Source organism: Alligator sinensis, unplaced genomic scaffold (assembly GCF_000455745.1).
Source record: "Alligator sinensis unplaced genomic scaffold, ASM45574v1 scaffold982_1, whole genome shotgun sequence".
NCBI classification, from domain to species: domain Eukaryota; kingdom Metazoa; phylum Chordata; order Crocodylia; family Alligatoridae; genus Alligator; species Alligator sinensis.
The window spans coordinates 155,920-178,527 of NW_005842470.1; the positions used below are offsets into that span (position 1 = coordinate 155,920).

The 22,608-nt window shown below is 39.6% G+C and overlaps 1 protein-coding gene across 6 annotated transcripts in view; it reads right to left on the reverse strand.

Moving 5' to 3' along the window:
- Positions 1-22,608, reverse strand: part of PDE4B (phosphodiesterase 4B) — a 352,002-nt gene that overhangs the window by 19,745 nt on the left and 309,649 nt on the right. For all 6 annotated transcript variants that reach the window (XM_014523291.1, XM_025212536.1, XM_025212537.1 and 3 more), the window contains one exon: positions 14,270-14,382. In XM_014523291.1, coding sequence (XP_014378777.1) covers positions 14,270-14,382 — 113 coding nt within the window. The remainder of the gene's footprint in view (positions 1-14,269; positions 14,383-22,608) is intronic.

The following is a 22,608-nucleotide window of genomic DNA, read 5'->3' on the forward strand; positions in this document are numbered from 1 at the left end:
CAAATAAAGTCGTAATGAAAAGCTTACAGCTACCAAACAAACATAAAGAACGCCTGATCTTCTCATCACGTAACAGCAGTCTCAAAACATCTAGGCAGCTGTGAAAAAAAGCCATCAGGTTGCATGGACCTTTCCTGTTTTGCATGTTTTGAAATGCCTGTAAAAGTCATTTGAACCAAATTAACCTTGCCAAACACTGAATCATTCCTAGGCTGATAGCAGCAACAACTTTTCAAATATATGCAGAGACAATAGGGCCCAATTTCCTTTCAGATTCTTTTTATTTCAGTTTTATTTTGGGGGGGGATTTCTATTATACACTGATTTTTTACAGATACCAAAATGCACCTGCAATTCTGCTATGCAGTTCAGTAAGTTTAAAGTGCAAATCTCTGCTTCATTCTGACTTCTTCAGTTCTGTTATTATTGGCATGTAATGAACAGTGTGCAGATCTGTTCCTCTGACTGAAAAGACAAGTCAGAGACTGCCCTGGTGGAAGTCTTTATGTGAGCATTCAAAAGACTGGAAACATCATGGGTGTCAACAAAAGAGAGGCTCATCAGCATGCCTCTTTCCATATGAGTATAGAAGGATGATATGCAGTTAAATGGTGAAGGGAAGGGATGTAACCAAAAGATCTTAAAACGGGGGTCAGCAATGTTTTGGGGTGCAGTGCCAAAAACACCCGCAACTTCGACTGGCGTGCCAGGGGCAGACAGTGGGGAAGCCATGAAGGGCATCATCTTTTTTGTGGCAGCACAGCCCCAACTCCTTCCCTGAGGCATGCGTGCCAAGCAAAATATCTGTGTGCGCCATGCTGTGGCACACGTGCCGGGGGTTGCCTACCCGACTTGTCATCATGTGTGAATGGGCCCAGAGCGAGTGATGGCTTTGAGCCAAGGATATGTGCCCCTCTCCCACATCACCTACAGGCCAAGCCTGTTTAGATTTGGGAAAAGGAAGGGAATCTGACCCTGCTTGTGAGACAATGTGCAAGATTTAGGGGAAGAAATACACTCTCCAAGCAGCACCTAGGAAGGTGACCAGCTCACAGACTGGAGTAGTGGCCATGCTCTGAGGTTCCATGCAGACATAGAGAAAAGTTGTGCAAATCACCTCCCTAACATCCGTATCAGGAGAATACATCCTAATGCTTTGGCTTTCTATGAAAGAAGAAAACTTCTTCTTCACTAAGAAGGTTTAGCGGGGAGCTACTCAGATGCACACAAATGAGTTTGGTTTTGCAATCCAGTTCTTACTCTGAGGGTAATCCTCCTACTGTTTAGGCAACGGCATCACAGCTGTGCAGAATGCTCTACAAAGAGAATAAAGACACAGGGCTGGGTCCTCCACTAGTGTGAATTGGCACAGCTGGTATAAATTTCCCTTTGTTTTCTGGTCCAAGAAGCTGGATTCTAAGATTAAATATAAGTGCAAGAAACTTACGGAAGAAAAGAACAGTTAAGCTACCGCAGTGATTTTCCTTGGAAAACCAATGCAGAAAGGGCTTTTTAATAGTTTCAAGTCTGCTATGTGTAAAAAGGTTTATGAATTGCATTCCCCACTGATCCACCTTTCTGACGCAAATGCAGTATTACATTCTTCACTCGGAGACTGTTTTGAGAATTTCGCAGAACAAAAGATAGTGAAGGATTCTTTTATACAAGGATAGCTCTTGTTTGCATGCTTTCTGGACAAGTATAACAGGGTTAAGTCCTGCTTAGTTTAATCACTCTTGTAAACTACTTTGGGCCTGGAGGCACAATTAATTTCTGGTGTAATTCCATTCACTTACTAGAGTTTGACCGGGAAAGAATCTGTCACTATATATTTAGATGTAGAAGGGAAAAAAAAATCCCCATGTAATACGTAAATCAATTTTCAATATTGGAAATCAGAATGGATATTGAGGAATATTTGGTCTCCTCCTCCATGCTAGGTTATATTCTTGTCATGTTGCACGAAGACCTTTTTTAAATCCTTGAATAAGCCGTAGACAGCTTTGGGCCTGAGAGTTTCAGAATATGGGCAGCTGTGCAATCTGACATTAAAGCTCCTAAAAGCAGAAGACAAGACCACAAGTGGTTTAGGGGTTGCTTGTTGTTTGGTTTTTTGGTTTGTTTTTTGTGGGGTTTTTTACAGTCAGCTGATAAATGAGGTAAAACTTTCTTGTATCTTTATTTTTTTTTCTAAGTTCTTGATTAAAAATCATTTCTTATTAATCTGGTTCCCCAAGACCTCTACAAATTCTGAAGACCTCTGTTCATTTTGGAATCTTTTGAGTTTTCCAAAGGAATAGTGCTTTTAAGAAGGTATTCTTCTTTCTGAATAACAACATATCCAGTTGCTTTTAATTTTCCAGAAATGTCATCAATTACACAGTGGATTTAATTGGATGACTAAAGTTTGCAACTGTCCTTTGTCTTCACAATTTCAATTATTTCTTCTTAAGCACTCTCACAAAGGAGGATGGAAAATACATTTAAGTTAAATTTAAAGAGTAAATTTTTTTTCGGATTAAATTTTAAAACTATTTCTTTAAAAGAGACTTTTTGAGAGACGATAGCAGTAATTTCAGTGCCTGTAATCAGCTATCAGTCTTTTTAAATTTTAGCATATTTGCAACTACTTTGATTTTTTCTAGAATATTTTGTTTCTGTTTTATAGAAGCTACTCTAAACTAGACACAAAACTTTTGCTTTTTTCTCTTTGGTTTGTTCTTTAACCAAAAGGTAAACATTGAGCCATGATATTTTCATTTTATACCAAGAGAAAAATACTTTATAATTTATATCTTCAAGAGAGCACTTTAAAGGAAAAACATCGTGGCAGATTCGTTTATGTAATTTTATTTTATTATCTAAAAATCCAAAATAAGCTCAAAGCATAATTTCCCAAATATAAAAAGCTGCCATCAATCACCTAAGAGACTCTTTTTTTAAAGCAATGACATAAATCTGAGCTAGACATACTAATAACAATTATTTTTACATTTTAAAATTCAGCATGGTCTTTGAAAAATATCTGAACCTGCTCTGGGGGCTAGGTATGAAGTGAGAGCTTGTGTGTGTGTGTGCATGCCCCCCCCCCCCCACACACACAAATCCACAACAGTAAAAAGTGGTGAAATGGAACCTAAACAAATGCAAATATCGCTTGCAACCTTCCAGTTCATTTCTAGATTAATTTACGTGAACATAGGAAAACACATAATAAAAAAAGTTGAGAAACGAGGTTGCTGCAAGTTACTGCAGAGTAAAACCACTGTGAAATACTATTGCTTATTAGCAAGTTAAAGTGAAAAAAGGTGCTCACTTACTGAGAACTGAGTAGGTCTAAAGACGTTTTATTTGAAGAAGTAGTAAGGTCATAGAGAAACCACCCTTTTGACTTTCCTGAAAATGAATGCGTCATATGTTTATAAGGTATGCATGCCAGAGACTTTGCTGGCAACACGCAAGCCATGTCCTGTAGCCGAAATTTACTTGAAGTGATCCAGATCACTAGCAGTCCGGTAATACTGACTGCCTATGAAGAAATGGCAGATACATTTTTTCAATATCATATAGCAGCTTTGTTAGAAGGTTAACCTTTCTTTTGATTAATACAAAAACTAAAGCCTTGATAGCATTCATTTCATATTGTGTCAAGTTAGAACATATATTATACATTTGTTCAGATAAAACACAGTAGTAATATCTCATGAAATATACTTTCTATGCATACTTATTTGATTATAAACTTTAATTTTCTTGGGTGGATGTTCAGGTCAGTTTCTGTTTTATTTTAATCATTTTGCTCTTCAATGTCTGTACAAAACTGTACCTTTCAAGATAACAAATAGAAGCAACTACAACTTGCTACATGTTTGCTTATGGGTTTGGTTTTTTTTAGTTATCTGACTCTCTAACTTGCAACACAAGTCTTGGGCTGTCTGTCTGACACCAAAAGTATCTATTTGTCAAAACTGCTTAAGGCCAGACAAGAGTAATCAAGTCCTTATCAAGATAAGAATAATCTTCATTTGAGCTATTATATTATCTACAAGAGCCACATGAGAGGAAATGCCTCCTTACAGTGTTAAAAAAATAAATATTTCTTAATAGAATGGGTTGAATTTACAGAAGGTTTTTGAAGTGATCATGAATTTACTGAACATTTTTGAAGTGATCATGTGTGCAAGTCAAAGGAGGGTTCCTGCATCCATTAAAGACAAGGGCAAAAAAGCCCTGAATTCAATGGCAATAGAATAAGGCTAGAATCTGGCAATGCCTTTTCTAGGAAGACTGAATACTTGTCAATAATACAGGGGGAGAAAATAATTATAGTTTTCTACTTCAAATGTAACATGATAATTTTAGATTAGGTGGGGAAAGTATATTGTGACACTTTTTCTAATACAGTATAAATACAGGTCTAATTTTTGCAGGCCTGTTTAGAGATGTCCACAATTGAAGTAAGTTGTTTATCATGAACCAACTGGAAGTTTGGCTGAGAAAATTAAAAACAAAGATCAGGAAGCAAAGACAGATCAGTCAGTACCAGTCTGAATTAAATGTTAGGAAGCTCTAGCAAAATAATTAGATGACTAATAAAGCTGCTAAATTACAAGCATAAAAAGTCTTGATTAAAGAAAGGCCTGATCCAGCTGACAATATTAATGGCTTGGAGAGATGACCATGGCTGAGAAGGCTGCAGATCTGAAACGAAACTCTTGTATCAGTCATGACAGCCCAAACCTTGCTGACATAGCCTCTGGGCCAAAGGAAGATCAATTCTTTTGTAGAAAGAGCCCACAAACCATATAACCATGCAATCTCCCACATATCTGTTTCTGAAGTTGTCTAGTAGTAGGACAGCGCATGTGGGCAAAATCCCCACCTACCACACTTACACTGGCCTAAGTCTCAGGGTCCTTAGATCTATGCCTGCAATTGTAAAAATGGGCTCTTTTCCTCTTCTGACTGAACAATGCTATTTGACAAGAATGGCTTGTGACTTTTCTCCAAGTCTTTTCTAAAAGCCTGTTTGGGGCAGACAGGTAGGGGATGTCAGATTTTAAGTTAATTTTGCATGGCCTGTATTTTAAATCTTCAGAAACAACACTAAAGGGCAAGTGTGATTATCATTTAACAGAGTGAGGGAATAAAAATGTTCATTTTGTGATATTTATATAACCAGAAGTAAAATTAAATGTAAATCCATGTTAAGACCTGCAGTCTTCATTAGGCAGTTTTCAGTGGGTCTTCTACTTTTGTGGAGAACAATCTTAGTGAAATTAAAATAATTCTGTCCCTTGAAATGGCTTCTCATGTATGCATGTAATGAGAAAAACTCTGGCAAATCTTAATTAGCAGAAGTGTGTTTGCTTCATAAAGAGCGTATCTACAAGTTGCCCTATGGTGATGTAGCGACACGCTATGTTGCAATATAGCACGCTACAGTGACATAGTGATCCCACGGGTCTACAGGTGATTGCCAGCTACGTCGCTGTAGTGGTGCGCTGCCCTGGTATAGTGCGCTGCTAGGGCAACATAGCAGTGAAATCCACCCGTGCACCAAGCTTCCAAAAGGAAGTACTAAAGCACGGTGCTGTAGCAACATTGCCATATAGCGATGTCTAGACACGCCCAAAGGGAGGAATCAAAAGAAAATACAGTCCAGTAAGACGGGTCTGTGTATCTCTTAAAATACAATATGAAAAAAACAGTGGCAGCTGGTCCTGCCAAAATAAAAATATGCCCAATACAACCATCAGAACTATGGAATGTTCTAATGAGTGTAAATACAGTTAAATGAAACATCACTCTCATACAAATAATTTGCAGAATATCTTTTTTATTCAGCATTTGCGTAGCTGTGCTAAAACAGCGGTAATTTTTTTTTCTTAAAGCAGACAACAGAAAGTGTATGCAAAGATTTTTGTGGGTGGTATTTTTATTGTCTTGCATTTGAAAGCTTGTCTAACTTTATCCGAACCACTCAGTTGGTTCAATAAAAGATATCACCCACAAAAATCTTTGCCGCTTGCATAATTCCTGGCCTATCATGGCTACACCACCACTCCAACAGTACCACAGCAGAAACTCTAATTAGAGCGACCTCTCTCTCCAACATAACCAGAAAGTTTTGCTCACACACTGCTACCTTAGCTTTCCTCACAGCACGTTCATGGTATCTATAAGATGGCCCTGAAATGTTGTGTTTAGATGTGCTGGTTAAGGATTTCCACAAGAGAAGAAACCTGAAGAATAAAACAACATATAGAAAGAGGACATGGTTTGCTGGAGTATTTGTGGATGTAACAAGAAGTTAAACTCCTGTTGATACCATAAAATTCAATTTTTGGTAATAAAATAAGTGAAACAGAATGTCATAAAATTATGTAATACTAAAGGAGCTATCAATACTCACAAAAAGCAGACAGAGAGAGAGAGGAAAATCAAACCCTACAATGATAGACTTATAATTTTAGATGTTCGTTTTCATTTTTTTCTTCTATCATCACATTCTTGACACATTTATTCAAACAAACAGAAGCGGCTGTACTGATGAGTTCAGAAAGCAGTGGCCTCATGCTTTCTCACTCTTGGGTAAGTCTCAATGATGCCCGATAACAGTTTTTGCAATTTCACTAGTTTCTGTTCAAAATGAAAACTACTGCATATTTTCATGAAACAGAGTTCTGTCAAAATCTACTCAAAGAACCCAACCCTGCCTCTCAAAATATCTGGTTTTGAGATTAAAAAAAATTAAAACAACCCACGTATGTGTACAGGCATCCACTGGGACGGTACTGACCTGAGATGTGGGAGGGCCAGGTTCAGGTCCCTGCTCTGCCTCATTACAGACAGAAGTTTTCATTCCCGATTCCTCCAACTCAGGGAAAGCAGGACCACATACTTCAATCTCCCATATACCAAGTTATTTCTCTTAACAACAAGTCCACTGAATGAGACAGCTTTTTTCTTCCATCTCCTTCTTTCTTCCTTGCCTTCCCTCACAAAACCAGTACATCTCCACAAAATGATTAAAATAAGCTCTTTCACTAAAGTTCCATTTGTGAAAATATGTGGACCAACTCCACATAGTCACCAGCAGCCCAACTGAAGTCAATTGACTTGTACCAGGATAAATCCAACCTGAGACCAGAATCAGGCCCCAGAGGTAGACCCAAGTTACTAACTCTAGACCAGGATTGGAGCTCATCAAAAGATAAAATCCTACTTGTTATCAAGGCAAGTGGACTATTTAGTTCACAGCCCACTAAATTAAAAATTTCCTCTCAAAAATATATGAGTCATTATTGATCTTGTGCATGACTCCACTTTCCTGATGCCATTCATTTAGATGCTGCTCCTTTGAACAATTATTCAGTTTCTAGTCCAACCCTCAAATAATTAATTTCTTTTGGACCTGTCCTTGAACTATTATTAAATTCAAAACAAGTAAATTCTCATTATGGGCCAGGTAGTGGCTTATGAGCATTGGGCTATGCTGAAGATATTGTGGAGTCATTTGTACCTGGAACTCTGAATTGTCCAGACAGAAATGCCTGTTGTGCCAAACCTGAAGAGCAACTTTTTCTCAGCTGCTACAATCATGATCTTACTTCTCCCACCATTTCCTATGGGGGCACTCTGAGGAAGTTGTTCTGAGCTCAGAAAAAGACTAAACGGATCTGACTCAAAGTCCCCAAACCAGAATCTTAGACGCTTTACTGAAATTCAAGTCCTGATCTCAGTTCTGTGGCTAGTTCTTCATTAGAGAGTGTGGTCAAAGCCAAGCACTTCAGGGTAAAAAAAACCAAAACAAAACGTTGCTCTCTAAGATGTACTGCAGCTCACCTCTACCTCAAATCTCTAGATTAATACAAATAGTATAACTTGTCTAGCATGCTAAAACACCATGTATTAAACAACACTTTTCTCACCTACCTGCTGCATAGGTTTAACTTGATGGGGAAACTACTTAAATATTACATTAGCCACATTGATTTTGTTCCAGGATTGTATCCAGAACTGGAGTAGTAGATCTTATGAATATACCGGAATTTCAAAAGGATCTAAGGTATGCTTTTTTGGCCAATTTAACTGAGTTATTTGGAAACTGATAGGCAGCAGTGGTAACAACACTAAAACCTTGCCAAAAAAGCCTATTGTCTGAGTGTTAAATTAATTCAAATGGTTGACTCTACTGTTACAATAAATCTGATACAATCCGTTTTGATTATTCATTACTATACATGTACACTGAGACTGCTCTGATGTGCTGTAACAGAATAATTGAGTCTGCTGGAGCGTGATAATTACTGCGCTCCAGCAGACTCCAGTGTGACATGTATCAGCGTCCCCACACTGAAAAGTGGCAGCGGGGCGCTTTAATTAAAGCTCATTTGACAAGCTTTAGTTAAAATGCACCAGCTGCCATTTTTCAGTGTGGGGATGTTAATATACATGACAGTCCAGGTGCTTTAAGTAGAGCGCTGCCCCCAGATCATGCGTATAAATGCCCAGAGAGAGGAGGTACTGGGAAACATTTAAACCTGAAGTCTGACAATCATTTTTCTTGGTACATTAATCGTTCTGATGACAAGTCTTGAAAAAGTAATGGGCCAGACCCCAGGCCCCAAATCTGAATGCCCATCTGAATGTAGGCCTGTGCGAGTCGGCAGCTATTCGTTCTGGCTTTGGATCCGGCCACTTCGGATGCCAGCGATCCGATCCGGAGCTCCGGACCGGATTCCCACTTTGCTCTGGCCGAAGCGGCTCTGAAGCTTTGGAGCTGCCTTGGAGATCGGCCATAGGACATAATGGGGAATCAATGAAATATCTATTACTTTGTTGGTTTTTGTCTGATTTGGATGAAACTTGCAGGGGTGGTAGCCTCTGCTGAGAGCATGAAGCCTGGCAAGTTTCAAGAAGATTGGTGCAGGGGTTCAGGGGGAACTGCACCCCAAATTCTTGAAAGCAAAACTTATGTCATGTGCATGTGAACCGCTTCGGAAAGCCTAAAGAAGCCGGCGCTTTGATCCGGACATGCTACTTCGGATGACGAAGCATCTGAAGCTTCTCTGGATCTGAAGCACGGTCTGAAGCCTCGCACAGCCCTAATGTCCAGTGTCTATTTCCCCTGCTCTAGAAAGAGCCCATCTAAACATAAGCAAGAGGCCTGAAAAATAAAACATATATCAAGTGAATTAGCCCCTCAGCTGCAACAACAGCAGTAGCCTGTTTCTCATTTTCCATCAAGCATGATCATGATTTAACTCAGTCCATCTACTAATAGTAAGTCTAATAAACAGCTAATAGCACTAAGGAATGTTTATATCAAAATTTACAAGGCATCATGCACTGAAGGTTTCTAATGATGAATACAGAACCTGCTACAATGCCTGCTAAAGGCCAGCCAGTCTTAATTTCAGTGGGCTCACCCAAGTGCTTAGTTACAAATCTTTACTGTAATGACAGTTGCTGAACAGCTGCAGCTAATATTGGAGGGGAATACCAAAGAACTGATCAGGAACTGATGTGAGGAGTCCCATGATTCATAACAACTTAGCTCTGCTTATAAAAACAAAAGACATGGAAGTCTCTTTGTCTTACTAACTGCTGAATAACTCAACAAAGCCTTTCTTTGAGAGACGCTTGGCTTATTTTAGAGCATATTAAACAAAGGAAGTGACAGTAAAGTAACCAAAAGACTAAACAGTTTGGCACCAGTTAAGGGAAACATCACGTACGAAGTGGGCAAGTTCTGGAGCTGACAGACTCACAAAAAAAAATGCTTGTGTGGAAGTTGTGCAGCAAGGCACATAGACGGTTGGCACAGAGCCCTGAACAATGTTAAAATCCTCAACATGAACCTCCCAAGTTTACATTAGTGTCCTCGTGTTTATTTAGCCACTGTCTCCTGACAGTTAGGTGTGGTCTGGCTTCTCTTCTTCTGAAATACTCTTTGAGATGGTCCTGAAGTGAAATAGTTGTGTTTATCCAGTGACTCTTGGCTTATAAATAACAAAGACAATAGTTTGGTGAGCTATCACGAGCAAATATATATACATAGTTGAATAAAGTCATCTGACCCCCTATTGCAAAGTCAACTTCTTCAACAGCGAAGAGTTTTAAATTCAAGTGAGATGGACTACAGGGACCTAAACACGCAATGCTCATAGCGGCAGTGGACAACGTCAAGGCTCTCTTCAGTCACGTGAAACCTTCCAAACATAAAATATTTTCAGAATGAATGCATGGCCAGGAAAGACACAAATCCAGCAGAGCTACATATACTCATAATTAAAACATTCTTGCAGATGATCGCCCATGTTATCTATTGATCAATGCAACAACAGACTTCAGAGGCCCTGAATTCTGGTTCCAGATAAAGTTATTCTACTTAGAGGACACAGCAACCTTCTGCTCAGAAGATCTCTACTTTTACAGGTAGACAGATTCTGTAATATATGCCTTACCCACTTAATACCAGTGATACTAAGGCCACAGAAAACACCTAGCTGGGAGGAAAGAGAATAGATCAGACAGGAAAATACTTCTGAACACAATTTGGGGGATGCACTGAACCTATCTGTACCAAACTCATTCCTCAGAGCCCAAATGCTATGTTAGCAAACAGAGCCCAACCAGAGGTAGCGGAGAGGGGATGTGATTCTGCTTCTAGAAGACATGAGGCTCTAGACAGCTGCATAATGCCATATGCAACATTATCGACTAGCCACGAAAGGAGAAAAAGTCTCACTTTATTAGCAGTTCCATGATACTCAACATCCTGAGAGTTAGCAGCTACCAAGGCTCGAAGCTGGATACAACATTACATGCAGAACAGTCAACATGTAATGTCTCCAGAATAATCTAGAAAATCCCCAGAGCTGAAGCTATAGTTTTGTGGCCACAGGTAACATTTTAATTATTTCACAAAAACAAATTATCTCAGTGTTTACTGTATTTTCTATATTTTTATATGCATAGTGTAAGAGCTACCTACTGAAACAATGTGGAATAGAAATGCCCATAGGCCTGTATGTTAGCTTTCTTCCATACTGCTTTCATCTGCTCCCATTAAAAAATAGCTCCTATATTTTTGGCACCATAGGATCTCTTTTTAGCAAAAGCTCAGGTCTGGAATAGCAATGGGCTTTGAGCAGTTTGCAGCTCTGAACTAAACTGCATGGGAAAGATGTGGGGAATCTAGCTGGTGCCTCCTGACAGGGCACTTAGAAGACTGAGGTTGTGCTGGCTCTATGCCTGGATCAGGCCTGTGTTTTAGGGAATTGCACCACTGAACCACATTATTTGCAGTGCAACCTGCCTGTGGTTAGTATGTTGGAGAAGCAACTCCTTACTTCTTCATTTGCCTTGAGTAATGATTTCATATTTTTGACGGAACTATTGGTACCTGCACATGCATTAATCAATGCGGTCTGAAAATTAAAAGCAGGATGCTGTGAGATATGGCATTTCCCCTAGCAAATGTTTTTTGTACAAGTCTTCTGAAAAATCACGCTGAAAACACATATTCGTAGATCCTCCCTCTCTGTCTGCTGTTGTTGCAACTCTGTACTTTTCAACTACGTCTGTCAGGAAGGAGACAGGAAATTCGAGTCACACTTGCAACAGCTGTGCCATGCCTACTATCATTCTCAAATGACGTAGTTTGGCTTTAGTGGCACAGGGCCAGGAACTCAGCAATAGCAGAGGTCAGGAAGACAGGTCACTGTTTATACTGTTCTTGCACTTGGGATCATGCTGAGTCTATTTGCTTTCTTCCTTTCTATACTGTTTCTCTTTCCGTTCTTCTTTAATAATGTGGAGCCTAAGCATCCTGTTTTCAAAACATCTAACTGTTTTGCTATTTACCAAAGGCCATAGTTAAAAGTCTTTGATTGGAGCAAGAGAGTCTATCCAGATATCTCATTAGATGACAACGCTGACAGCAAATTAATGAACATTTTAATAATATTTTTAAACAGTCTTTTAAAAGAGTCAGCACTCATTTATTTCCAGCTGAACCTGCCCGTCAGACATGGGGCTGACTTCAAATAATGTTTCTGTATGCTGTGAAAAACCGAACGCCACAACCTTACAAAGCCAATCTACTTAAATTTTTCCTTCCAGGATAATGGGGAAAATGGGTGATTTCAAACCATTGTATATTGCTCTTTCATAGCTGAGTGTGACTGCTGGAAGCCAACCAAAAATATATAAGCAAATGTTAATACAAGTGTGTGAATGAGCAAAGTTTAAAGAATGGGTCATCTGACCTAGGAGCACTGACAACTCGCACAGTAAAATAATGATTTTTTGACAGTTACACAATAAGAAAATCAGCCAATCTCAAGCTTCCACCTTCAAGAATCCAAATGTGGAGTACTAGGGGCAACAAAATCTCGCACTGATGGACTTTCTGCACTGTATATTAAACCGTATCTTTTTAGGAGGCTAAACCCTTCCTAATGGTTAGATTTGGTTCTCTCACAGAAGCTTAGAAGAAAAACATCTTTCTTGCAAGCTATATCTATAAAACTTTTATTGCTTCCTATGCTCCTGTAATGTTTTAGTAAGTAGCAGTAGTAGAGGAAGTTGAGATGACATAGGATTAATGACCTGTTCAGCATATTTCATAGAATCAGGCTGTGCTTCAGCATTTTGGATTTAATTAATTTCCAACTGAAAAGAAGAATGAGAACACTAGGTTTGTGCCGAATAAACTAAAAGCTGGGTCTAAACAGGAGGTCTGATACAAGGCCATGGGGTTAGCACATGAAATTATTAATTCAGGAAAGGCAGAACACACTTTTCTGATACCATATGATTTGCTTCTTGGGTAACACCTGGATGTAAACATTGCATAAAAGCTTGAGAGTAAATACTGAAGTGGGGAAAAAGCAGTCCACACGTGACTCAGATTTCATGCTGTCAGACTGTCCTGAGGGCAAAGCAGGAAAACTCTTCATTGCCACCACAGGAGATCTGAATGAGATGTAAGCCAAGAGCTCCTCTGGGCAGTAGCTCACATCACTGCAGAGGTGGGGCTGATAGCCCCAGGGAAGAGGGCGTGCTTTATGTCAATCAGCAATAACTTAAAGACTGCCTCTGATGGATTTTAATAGGATCCCATCCATTGGAAGGACAGAGGCTGCGAATCAGAATTTTAGGGGCTGAAGTGGAGGTGAAGTGGGGAAAAAGAAGCCTTAAAAGTAACAGAGTATTTAAGAAACCAGCTCAGGTTTCTTCAGCACTTTTTCCATTTTATACTCTTCTTGTACTCTTCTGCTGAATTGCACACCTCCCCTTTCCCCCTCTTAGTTTCATCACAAAGTTTAACTGGCATTTTTTAAGTTTGATTTGATTTGATTTTTAGTTTATTATATCAGCATTTTCATACCTTGCATGCCATATAAACCCCACTCTTCTCCACACCCCTCTTTCCACAACAAGCAATGAGAAAGGAATAAAAGCCCTTTAATGAAAGCTCAGTTACACACATCAGCCCTCTGATGTGCACCTAAATCACACACTGTGCAAAATGGTGTCAACTCATCCCACAGAACTAAAAACACAAAATAAATTATTATAAGATGACAAAAAAAAAAATCAACATAGTACAGCAGACTGTTTAGCATTTGCAATTATTACTGGCAAGCAAGAGATAAGGTACACTGCATTAAACAGACCTTTTTTACAGTAAGTGCCTGTGGTAGTTTTTTCCAATACTAATTAACACCTTTTAAAATTTCTGATAAACAAATATCAGTGGAATAATTTAGCTTCAATATACTGTACCATGTTATACTTTTGAATCCAAGGTATTCTGGAAGTTTTGTGTTCCTATTTTTTTATGACAAACCTCCTTCAACTTACAAGAGAATGAAAAGAATAACTTTTTATTTACCATCCTATATGCAATGTGACTAAGTTCTACTGGACTAAATACAGTGCTTAATTTTGGAGTATAAATGTATTCTACTTGAAAAACTACAGTTACGTTTTACCATTTCCACTACTACATTTTTGCACATGCATAAGAATACATACAGTTCAAACCATTTCAGGTTCACATTCTTAACACAAGGTAACTAGGAAAAAAGTACAAACCTTGTTTAAATTACCATTGTCAAATACTACACTGCGAATGCTAGGCTGCTGGTGGACACTATCAGAGACAAGGGCACTTTTTATATTACTCCACAGTCATTAATCTTTTTATTTTCAGACTTTGACATTTCAGGAAAAAAGTGATCTTAAAACTTACCTTATTAGAAGCCATCTCACTAACTGATCGGTAGGTCTGAATGGTTTCAAGTTGGTCTAAACACCAGTCTAATTCTTCCAAAGTTTCCATTGCTAACTTTTGATAAGATTCCTCTGCAAATAAGCACATAGACATGTAGTTAGGCTCAAGTGACTGCAGACTTTCCATGGCAGAGTCACTGACACAGCTGGGACCAGCACTGTTGTAGGTGGTACAATGCTCCTTCATAATGTGCTCTGGGTGCTTCTGCTCCACTCTCCAGTAGGAGAACAAATCAACACACGTCTTTCCTTTGAATGGCTGTTGTGGGTTTTTTCTCTTGCCAGCTTTCAAGTGAGATGTCACTAACACATCAACAAACTTCCTCTAAAAAGGGGGTGTGGGAGGAACACTCTGACAGACGCATCTACATGCATGTGCATTCATAGTACTCAGAAATAAAAGCTGTTCCTTGTAAGCAAAGTTTTTTCTCCTCTGAAGCATTACTCAGAGCACTTCTTGTCTAAAGAGATGACATTGTTGAGTTTTCAAATGTCATTAAGTGAGATTAAGCACAGGGACTTGGTCTAGTTTCTTTTTCTCGGAAGAAGAGAGTTGCACTCTTTTCAAATAAAAAGAAAAAGCGTCAAATCACTGTCAGTAAATCTTAGGCAATGCAGGGCTGAGGGCATTGTACGTGTGTGACCCTCTCAGCAACTTTCCCCTGAGAATGCAGTGCTGTGCACGAGATTAGGAGAAGTTCCTATTTTTTAAACTGGGTGCTAAATGAAATCTCCCTGATAGGAAGACAATCAGACAAACTGTTCAGGGAGTACAGGACGTCTGCTTGACTTTGTTGGCTAAAGAGACTCTTTGCTTCTCTTGTTTTACTAAACAAAGCTAAACCTTCCCTTTGGTGTGTGCCAAGATCACAGGGAAATTATGAACTGGATTCTCAGATGGAGCCAGACATCAGTTGTTTCTCTCTTTTCCCTAAAATTACACTCCGTTCTGTTTTGAAATGTATCACACAGAGAAGCACATATTTTGGTGAAGAATTTCTACGCACTGTAGAAGTCAAGATGTATGAACACTTCATGATAAATCACAAGACTCCCTTTACCAATGATACCTTTTGACTGATATGTCTTCCCTGAGTTCAAGTATTCGGGATTCTAATGGCAAACTTAAAAAAAAGGAAATAAGAGTTCTGCATTGTTAGCAGTATCTATCCAAACAGCAAAGTATGTATTGTATATACAGGTTTTGTATTGTATATACAGGTAATGTACATTCAACCCAATGAACATAATTTGCTTAAGCCCATGTGCCTAAGAAGCACTGAGTTAGAGGGAAAGGCAGGAGCACAAATATCACACTCCTCTGGGTGGATTCCTTTAAATTCAGGACTCAGGAGGACCCTCACGTGTGAAAGCTCCTTAACCGTGGCATGAATCAGCATCTCAGCCAGCTGGCATGTCTCCACTCTTTCCCAAACTTCCAGTTTTACTACAGATAATGTTGCAACTGACTCTACGCCCTTGGTAAGAGTTGGAGTTGGAACAGGTCTGCATTGTGCATATATCTACCATGAAATATATAGTCAACATCTTTAGCTTCTCATATGGAAGTCTGCATGGGGAACAGGGTGTGCTGCAGAAAGGATCTCCAGGAGAAAATCTCAGGTGGGAAGCACCAGCAGCTTACAGCTAGACACAAATAAATAAATGCTGGGACACCACTAATATATGCTGTATGCATCTGTCTCTCTCTCTGTGTGTGTGTGTGTGTGTGTGTGTGTGGTCAACACTTAGTTCAACAGAAGAAAAGAAATGCTACGGAAGAGTAGTAGTTCTTTACTGAGCCAGCAAGCACTGTTTCATATACACATAGACTTTAAAGCACTAAAACATAACATTTTAGTTTAACCAAGAGGTAATGTACAATGTTTTCCTTTCTGCACTTACAAAGCCACAAAACCACTGGAAGCAATCATCTCTTGCATACCACTGTGCTTTGCACGTCAACAAATAGGTGAAACTACCCAAGAACTTCAGCATATTTTTCTGCCTAACTTAATCATTCAGCATATGTTGCAGCCATTATTTATTAATATCCCTATAGTTTATCTATCTTCAGTTTTCAGAGCAGTTGGTGGAATCCAGGCAGAGAGAAGCTATGCTTCTGTATCCCATCCACTTAGAATATCTTGAACCCTTTCACTGAGATTTAAAATTCTAGATTAAAAGATGCAATAATCTACCTAATATAGCAGAAAATGTGTGCAAGGTTGGTTTGTTTTTCCCCGCTAAATGACAGAAGGCAGTGCTCTTATCTGATCCCTTTCTTAATAAGCCTAACAGAATTTTTTCTTGACAGTGCTGAAGATGAGTCAAATCATTTGACTGATATATCCATAACTAAGTTTAAGTCTTCATCTTAGAGATGGTGTAGAATCCATAAATATACACATGTAATGTAATCCTAATTTTTTTTTACAAGATGCTACCCTACATATTACATCAAATTTGATCTTGCATTCTACGTACATGCTGCTTAGTTTTGCCAGATATTCTTAAATTCCTCAGGCTCTCCTACTCTTGACTGATCTGAATAAATCTCTGTTATCTGCCATTCGGCCACCTCATTGAGCACCACCTTATTCAGATCACTAATGAAAATATTATGGAAGTACTAGCTGTGCATTTATTATTAAGGCTGAGTTTTCACCTCAGCCACTTTGCCATGTATAAGGGAAATAATGTGCATGCTCCTCAAAATTAAAGCACTTGCTCTGAATACATCATGGATTTTCTGAAAATTTACAGGTACATCCGTTAGTTAGCTGGGGTTAAAATGAGTTGGAAATTGGTCCTTGAGGAAATCTGATATGCTGCATTTCTCCATGTTTTGGCCCAAATGATCTTAAGAATGGAATAATACAGACTTCTAATTTTCTGAAATAATCCATAATCCTATACACACTAGCTACACTTGAACAATTTTAAAAAAAAGCATGGATGTTCTTTTTTTGGCCATTATTTTTCGTAACTAAACATTTCTTCCATAGCAGATGCCAATAATTAATATTTATAAATAATTAAGGAGGGAGGAATCTTACTGTCTTTGAAAATGGTTGCCATCTTTCTTTGTGCTCAGTGGCACTCAGGCAAGAGTCCCCAAGATGGTCTCTTTGAAAAGGGCCACTATTTCTCATTGTTCCAACATGAAAGGAATTGAGCTGCCACAAGGAAAAAGCACAGCTTCTATCAGTGTGAAAAGCCATCATATTCCCCGAAGGTAGCTCTACCTGCCCCACAGTCCTCCAAATTAAGATCACTCACAGTGCACTGAAAAATGTGGGTTATGGTTGATCACAGGATGAACATGAGCTGCCAGTGCAATGCTGTAGTCAACAGGGCTAATAGCATACCCTGATGCATTAGCCAATATCTCCTAAGCAGGGTGAAGGAACTGATACTTCCTCTCTACACAGTGCTGGTGAGACCCCAGCTGTAGTACTGTATCCAGTTCTGGGTGCCACACTTCAAAAAAGACATGAAGAATCTTGAAAGGGTCCAGAGAAGGGCCACAAGAATAATTAAAGGCCTGGAGGACAAGCCTTATGAGGAAAGAGTAAGGGATCTGGGACTGTTCAGCCTGGGGAAGAGAAGACTGAGGGGGATTTGGTGGCCATCTAGAAGTATGTAAGGGGTGAAAATCGGGAGCTGGGAGAAAAACTGTTCACTCGGGCACCCCAGGGGAGGACAAGGAACAAAGGCCATAAAGTGTTAGAGGATGGTTTCAAGTTGAATGCAAGGAAGAACTTCTTCATGGTAAGGGTGACCAGAATCTGGAATAGACTTCCCAAGGAGGTGGTGCAGTCTCTAACCTTGGAGGTCTTCAAGAGGAGACTGGACAGGCACCATGCTGGGATCATTTGATCTCAGCAGTATTCCTGCCCAGAGCAGGGTGGGTTGGACTTGATGATCTTTCAAGGTCTCTTCTAGGCCTTAATTTCTATGAATCTATGTGGTAAAAATTATAACAAAACTAAATGGCAGGTTAATAACACATATCTTCACATAATAAAAAACCTCAGGTTGCAACGCCCTTGTTTGTGTGAGACATTTAATTTCACAGACAAAAACAAATAAGGAAACACTACATTAAAATAAAACTAATGAGTCAGTATCAGTAAGTAGACAGCAAGGCACGATGGGTGCATTCTAATTGCAGGGGAAAGAAGTGTAACAAACTCTGGGAATTCGGCATCAAAGGTAAATGTAAAAGCAATCAAAATATGGTAAGGTACACACAGTCAGGGTGCCCAAAACTTAATTCTGCTCTGCAGTACAAGCATGAAATAGTCAGATAATTATAATGAGGATGATTAATGACTAACAGGACTGTTTGTGACAGCTGACATAAAACCACTGCAGCAAGAGGTAGAAGGTGGCAGGCAGGGGGCTGATGACTGTCCTGAAGCTCTTCAGCCACAGAGTGGAGGAAATTGCAGGGGGGCACAACCCTAGAGGAGGAATTGGAGGATGATGGGAGGAGTGAAAGTTGTTCTAAATCTCAGATTTAATTAAACTGATTTTTAAAGACAAAAAAGATTTTTTTAATGTTTATATTTTCTCTCTCATCAGCTGATATACTATTAGCCTGGATAATATATGTTTTAAGACTGGGAAGACATCTATGCAAGGCAGAGGGCATTTCCCTATATGTCCTCAGTAGCCTGTTAGTGCTAAATAATAAACAATTAGAATTAGTGATAGATTAAGATGATCATTTTATCTTACACCCTCTCCCCACTTTATTTTTCCTTAGGTGATTGCACAATAGCACATGGGTGTCACAAAGAATCGTCCCAAATGACCGAATCCTTTCAAGCAAGTGCACTCTGCTAATCCACCACTCTAGAAATGCTCTACTGAAAACAAAATATGAAAACATCTTCATTTAACAAGATGAATTGTAGTTTTTAAATAAAATGACACATACCAGATAAATATTTAGTGTTAATTGAAAATGCATAAAAAAGAAAAACTAATATGATTTTGTATGAGGAAGGGAACTCTGCTGTACAGAAGAAGTGTTTTGTGGCTGGTGTCCAATATGACTTGTGGACTGGACCTGACCCACATGGGTCTATGTGTGCGTATACATGTGTACACATATATGTTTATAACCTATATGATGGAGTCTGCTGAATCTAAGTTTTTATTTAAAAATTATAAATTTCTAAACCTCTGGATTTCAAATATAATTAGTCAAATGTAGACCAAGTGTAAAATGATGTCATGCTATCTACATGGGTCTGTAGGCTGCTTGAAACAATACATTCTATCTGCCCCTATTAATCTCATTGGAGCGTCACCTCTAATTCTAAAATATGATATTTCAATGTCAGTGCTAACTGCTCCACCACTGTACATTTTAGCCAATATAAATTAGAGAACAGGATTGAAACCCTCCAGGGATGAATATTTAAAGGTGCAGAAAGGATAAAAGTACAGAAGAAGAATAGAGGAGACCCACACAGACAAAGAAAGAAGGCTCAAAATGGAGATTGGAAAAGGAGGAAGGAAGAGAATCAAAGAGCTGAAACTGCTAAGAAATAAAAAAGAGCCAATTCTCTCCTGGTGTGAAACTGAATGTGCAATGCATATCTAAATAAATAATAATGAGAAGTTTAGTTACTAGATGAAGTCTGTGTTCTTCCCTTGATCTTTGTATGAATCTCCCACTGACATCAATCTGTTTCCCACAATCTCCCACTGACCATGACTGAACTTCCAGTCCAGCTCTCCCCTAAAGTGATTTTTCTACCTCCTCCATACAAAATAATTTAAGTCATGTTTCAAGGCAGCTGTACACTTTCTGGGTATAATTGTGTGGAATATCATACCACATACAATTCAGTTTATATTTGGATCTTGATGTTGCATAATCAAGTTCTTGCCAGTAAGTTTATTTCCATACTCCAGCTGACGTTTCCGTAATTTGTTCCAGTGCTGTATGTTAAATCATTTTCCAAATATAATAATGACAAGTATCTATAATGCAAATATCTACAAAGAATCCTTTTTAATTCTATTTGCAACAACACATGGTACTGATATCAAACTTTTTATTTTCAGAGCCCTGTATTAAAATTCAGGTGAATTTTCATTACAGTAAGTGACTGTTGTCAGCCCAGTCAGACTGTAGGCCTGCCAGTTCCCTGCTTTCAAAAAAAACCCCCATCTCATTTCTTTCATTCACCTTTTTAAAAAGTCTCCCACCCCAGTGTACTTTAATACAATTAAAAGATGTGTCACTCTTGAAAAAATTATATTTATGTTGAAAACACTCCGTTCTTTTTTTAGTGTAAACATATAGCCAGAATAAAATGTACTGTGCTGCCGTGTTCTTTAGCAGTGATTTAAAAGTACATTTCAGAAAAAGTATCTTCACATATTGGCTAATGACTGTAGTTTTCTCAACTTGAAATCTGGGTAGGAAAATGGGACTTTTAACCTTTTTAAATATTTAAAAGCTGTTGGATAACTTCCCTTTTTTCCAGGAGTGGTTCTTCTCATTAACAAGCAGCCCCTGATTCCTCCCTCCTGAAATAAATACCTGGAATGAATGGAAATGTTAATATTGCCTTTCACAGTAGCAGCCCCAAGCAAAAAAATGATCCAAAACCGACTTTGAACACCAGATTGAACTCAAAGTGATTTTTCTTCACCCAACTAACCCAACTAACTCTTAAGAGATTTCTTTAAATTTACCTGACCCTGAACATCCTGGTTCAGGATGAAAGTGGAAAAGACAAAATGTCATGAGCAGAAATAAAAAATAAAAATACAGGCTTCATCTGGTAACTAAACTTCTCGTTATTATTTGTTTAGATATACATTGCACATTCAGTTTCTCTCCAGGACAGAATCGGCTCTTTTTTATTTCTCCTTGTTTTCTCTGTTGAAAAACTGCAAATTCTCTGATTAAAAACCTCAGAATCCATAATTAAAATGAAATGCCACTATATATATAGGTATCAATTGAACACAATGTTTTATTGACATATTTACAAGTTTAAAGCAATTTGGAAGCCTACCAGTGCCTCAATCACTATAATAAAATAAATTCTAAATGCCTATAAATGTTGGTATTTGATTTTGGGATTTTTATCATGGAAAATCAGAGCTCCCCCTGCTCCCTTCACTCACCAGGACGCAGGTCCAGGCCCTTCACTCCCAAGGCACAGCCCTCCCACCCCTGCTGGTGCCCCTAACTCCCCACCCACAGGCTCCTGGGCCTGCTGGTGCCCCTCATTCCCCCTAAAGCCCCCTTACCCCTCCCAGCCCTCCTGGAGAGGGCCCCCAGCTGCCAGGTTACAGGACCAGAGACCGGGTCTTCAGCCCCCTATCCTCGCAGCAGTGCTCAAGCCCTGGCTGCAGCCTGCGGGAGGCAGCAGCTGCTGCGGTGGAGTGGAGCACAGATCCTGGTTCCCCCCCCCCACATGGGTGGCACGGCCAGAGCACAACCCGTCAGGTGGGGGCAGATGCAGGCTGCCCACTGCTGGCTTAGGCTCCCTGTCCTGCTGCCCTCCCCCCCAGGGCCTTTACGGGGACCTGCAGGGGAGAGTATAGCCGGGAGGGAAGCTCATTGCCGCCACTGGGAGCTCCATGCTGCCATAGTGAGGTGCTCTCTGCCCCTTGCTCCCCCAGGAGTGCACGCAGCAGTGGAGAGCCAGTCCTTCTTCCACCCCCGAGATGAGCTGCCCACAGCTCCATCCTGCTCCCCACCTGGGCCCTGTGGCTGCACATCCAGCCCTGGGTCCCAAGTCCCATGCACCGCCCCAGTTGGGCAGCAGCCCCAGCCCTGCCCAACTCCTTCCTTCCCTGCCCTTTCCCACTCCCCCAGCCCCTTGCAAGCTGGAACTCTGCCAGCCTGCAGAGACCTCTTTGCAAAAGTGGAAAATCTGTGTTTCTTCATGAAAATGAAAAATCCGCGTTTTCCTCTATTAAAAGGGAAAATCCATTTTTTTCCATTGTCCCTGAGAAGTGGAAAACCCGGATCCCTGGTCATGGGAAGTGTTGATTCGCTGGAGCTCAGACATGGGATTAAAATGATAGGAAGAGGAGGCCTGTTCTCCCCTCTCCTTGATATACTGTAAACTTACTGTGCCAAACAGTGGCACATTCAAACGCATGGTGCTGCTTCACAAAAGTTACCTCCTAAACTGGAAGCAGTGTATCTGCATTTACACAGCACTACAAGCAGGGTCTTTAACATGACTCAGGCATTTACCATCCGATTTCACTGTTATTTTCTTACCAGAAATCTTGCTATGACACTGGTCT